At 33.1% G+C, this 2,807-nt stretch overlaps 1 protein-coding gene across 1 annotated transcript; it reads left to right on the top strand.

Annotated features, from left to right (window-relative positions):
* Positions 1-700: 700 nt before the first annotated feature.
* LOC7475939 (uncharacterized) lies at positions 701-1,926 on the top strand. Its single transcript, XM_024611315.2, has one exon. The coding sequence runs from the start codon at positions 887-889 to the stop codon at positions 1,505-1,507; it is 621 nt and encodes a 206-aa protein (XP_024467083.1). The 5' UTR covers positions 701-886; the 3' UTR covers positions 1,508-1,926.
* The last annotated feature ends 881 nt before the right edge of the window (positions 1,927-2,807 follow it).

Genomic DNA, 2,807 nt, shown 5'->3' on the forward strand with positions numbered 1-2,807 from the left:
TTAATTTTATCATGATAATAAATGGAGGTTGATTTTCTTAATGTTTTTTTTGACCAATTTCCTGCATGAAGTCTTGATATTTTATAAAGAAATATGTGCGCCTCATATGCTAATAATTCTGGTGCCTGAGCACCACACCGGAAACGAACCCACCCAGGACAGCATCATCAATCCCTATTAAACAACCCGGCCCCGGTGGCCCCCACCTTAAAATAATTTCAAATGGACAGATAGAAACGGACAACTAACCCTTGGCCGGTGCACCCGCAAACGCCGTTATCCTAGTTTTGTTTCTTAACAAGAAAGGGCAAGGACAACTACAAATATATCCTCTACTATATTTTCATTTCACAAGTCAGTCCCCATTCCTTAAGTTTCTTCTTTATTTTCCTAGGCTTTTCAACTCCGTTAAGCATACATTTATCTTTTATTTTTTTTATAGCACATTTAAGTTTAACGTATATTAGGATATAAATAATATTACCTTTTCTATTTGATGATTAAAGATCGAGGAGTGCCTTGTCAAAATAATTATAAATCGAGGACTGATTTTATAGTTAATATTAAAACAGAACCCCGTCCAGTCAGGGTCATTTACGCGTAAAAATAATGTAATGAACAAGGAAGGCCGGTGGGAAACTCTCCTTTACAACCATTTTCTACTCATTTTCTTCTCTATATAATACCAAGGCAAACCCTCCTCTCTCCTTCACAACCACATCTCTTGCCTCCTCCTCTCTTTCGTTCTCTCCCTCCCTCCCTCCCTGTTAGAGGAGAAAGAAAGAGAAAAGCTTGACGAACACAACAACAATAACGAGATTCTTGTGATTTTCCTGTCTTCTCTCTTTCTTGTTTAGTTGAGGTATTATTGTTGTTGTTTATTGTTATGGGGACTGAGGTTGCAAGGCCACAAGATTGCCTGATTGAAAGAATCAGAGTTTCTCCCTGTCGTCGGAGAAATTATTACTATGGAAACGGAAACGTTTCTAACCCTAACGCTTATAGCACTAACAGCTACTGCAACAACAGCAACCCTAGGTTTAACAGAAAACCAACAGCGGTTCGGTTTGAGAGATCGGGCCAGAGAAAGAAACAACCAGAGCCGTCGATTTCAAAGAAATCAGGCACTGTTGATGATCTCAAGATCCCCAGGAACAACAAGGTGATGGAGAAAGTTACGATTTTACGGAGAGGAGAGTCGCTAGACACGAAGATCAAGAGCAGCGACACTGCGTCCTTGAAGAAGGAACAAGGAAATGGTGGTGATTTTGTTGTTGCTAGCACGGACCGATTGGGTCCGGACCCCAAGGTGGTTTCAAAACAGATCAGGATCGTGGATCTGAGGTCTCCGGTGAATGGAAAGTGTGATATGTACGCCGGATCGGCTTTTGCAGTGTCCCCGGCGCCGAGTTCGCTTCCTTTGCCGTCTTTTTCGAAGAAGAAGCAGGTTTCAATTGATGACTCGGCCACCAGAGATCTAAGGCGTTTGCTTCGACTCGAATGTTGAGACCCGGTTAATATCTTCGGGTCCGGATTCGGGTTATCTTTCTTTCTCTCTCTCTAGTTCCTCTCTGTTTCGTCCTTGTCATGTCTCTCTTGGTTTGTGAAGATCGGATCCTCCCGTGAGTTTTTTAAAAAACGGGAGGCGGCCCTGAAAATCAGGGAGAATATGGGGGCGAATTAGCTAAACTTCTGGTAATTAGGGAGTTGTCTAGGGTTGAGAAATGAAAAGGAGGAGGGTATTGGGGGCGAATGTTGTAATATTGGGGGAGTAGGGGGGTTGTGAAGGAAGAAAATAGTGAAAGTTTGTGGAGTGGTGTGAAGTCTTCGTTAGCCTAAAAAGGAAAGACTTCCCTTCCCCCTGCTGATGTATTTTATGTAAAATCAAAATCAAGTTGAAATATACGGTCGATTACCTTTCGGACATCTTCTTCTGTGTTAGGCTACGATTGTTTCTCAAAAAGTAATTTTTAAAATTACTTTTCAAATTTTATTTATTTTAAAAAATTTATCAGTGAAAAATATTTTCTAGTAAAAAAATTTGATTTAATTTCTATAAAAATATTTTTATTTTATTTTATTCTGAGCAAAAAAATTTTAAAAATATCATATTATTTACTGATTATATTAAATTTGATTTTTAAATTTTTAATTATAATATATATTTTGTATTGAATATTTATTTTTTAATTTTATTTTTTAAAATTTAAATTTTATATTAAATTTAATCCTTATTTTATAATTATTATTTGCTTTTTCCTTATTATTTTTTAATTAAAATTTTTTATCTATCAAATTTAATTTTTATTTTTTTATTGTTACTTATTTTATTTAAAATCATTTATAAAATATTAATTATTATTATTTTAAATTTTTTATCTTTTAATTTTTTTATTTTTTAGATTTGATCTTCTATTATTTTAATTATTATTTATTTTATTTAAGATAATTTATAAAATTATATTTTTTTTCAATTTCATTCTCATTCAAACTTTTAATTTGTAAGATTTGTTCCTCATTAATTTAATAAATTTTTTAAAAATAAAACATTAATAAGTTATTTTCAGCTCATTTTTCATGACATAACCAAACAATAGAAAATGTTTTCTAATTTATTTTTCATTATACTACTAAACGTCGGAAAATAATTCACTTTTTTAGAATTCACTTAAAAAAAAATTCTACTTTCTAGCAAACAAATGAGCCTTAATAATAATTTGATTGTAAAAATAATTATTTCCTTGTGTTTTCCACCATCAATAATTTAATTAAATTTTATGGTTCCTACGAATATCATATTTATTTTA

This window comes from Populus trichocarpa, chromosome 10 (genome assembly GCF_000002775.5).
Source record: "Populus trichocarpa isolate Nisqually-1 chromosome 10, P.trichocarpa_v4.1, whole genome shotgun sequence".
Lineage (NCBI taxonomy): Eukaryota > Viridiplantae > Streptophyta > Magnoliopsida > Malpighiales > Salicaceae > Populus > Populus trichocarpa.

Coding starts and splice junctions, on each gene's coding strand:
- LOC7475939 (XM_024611315.2), top strand. CDS start 887: ATGGGGACTGAGGTTGCAAGGCCACAAGATTGCCTGATTGAAAGAATC.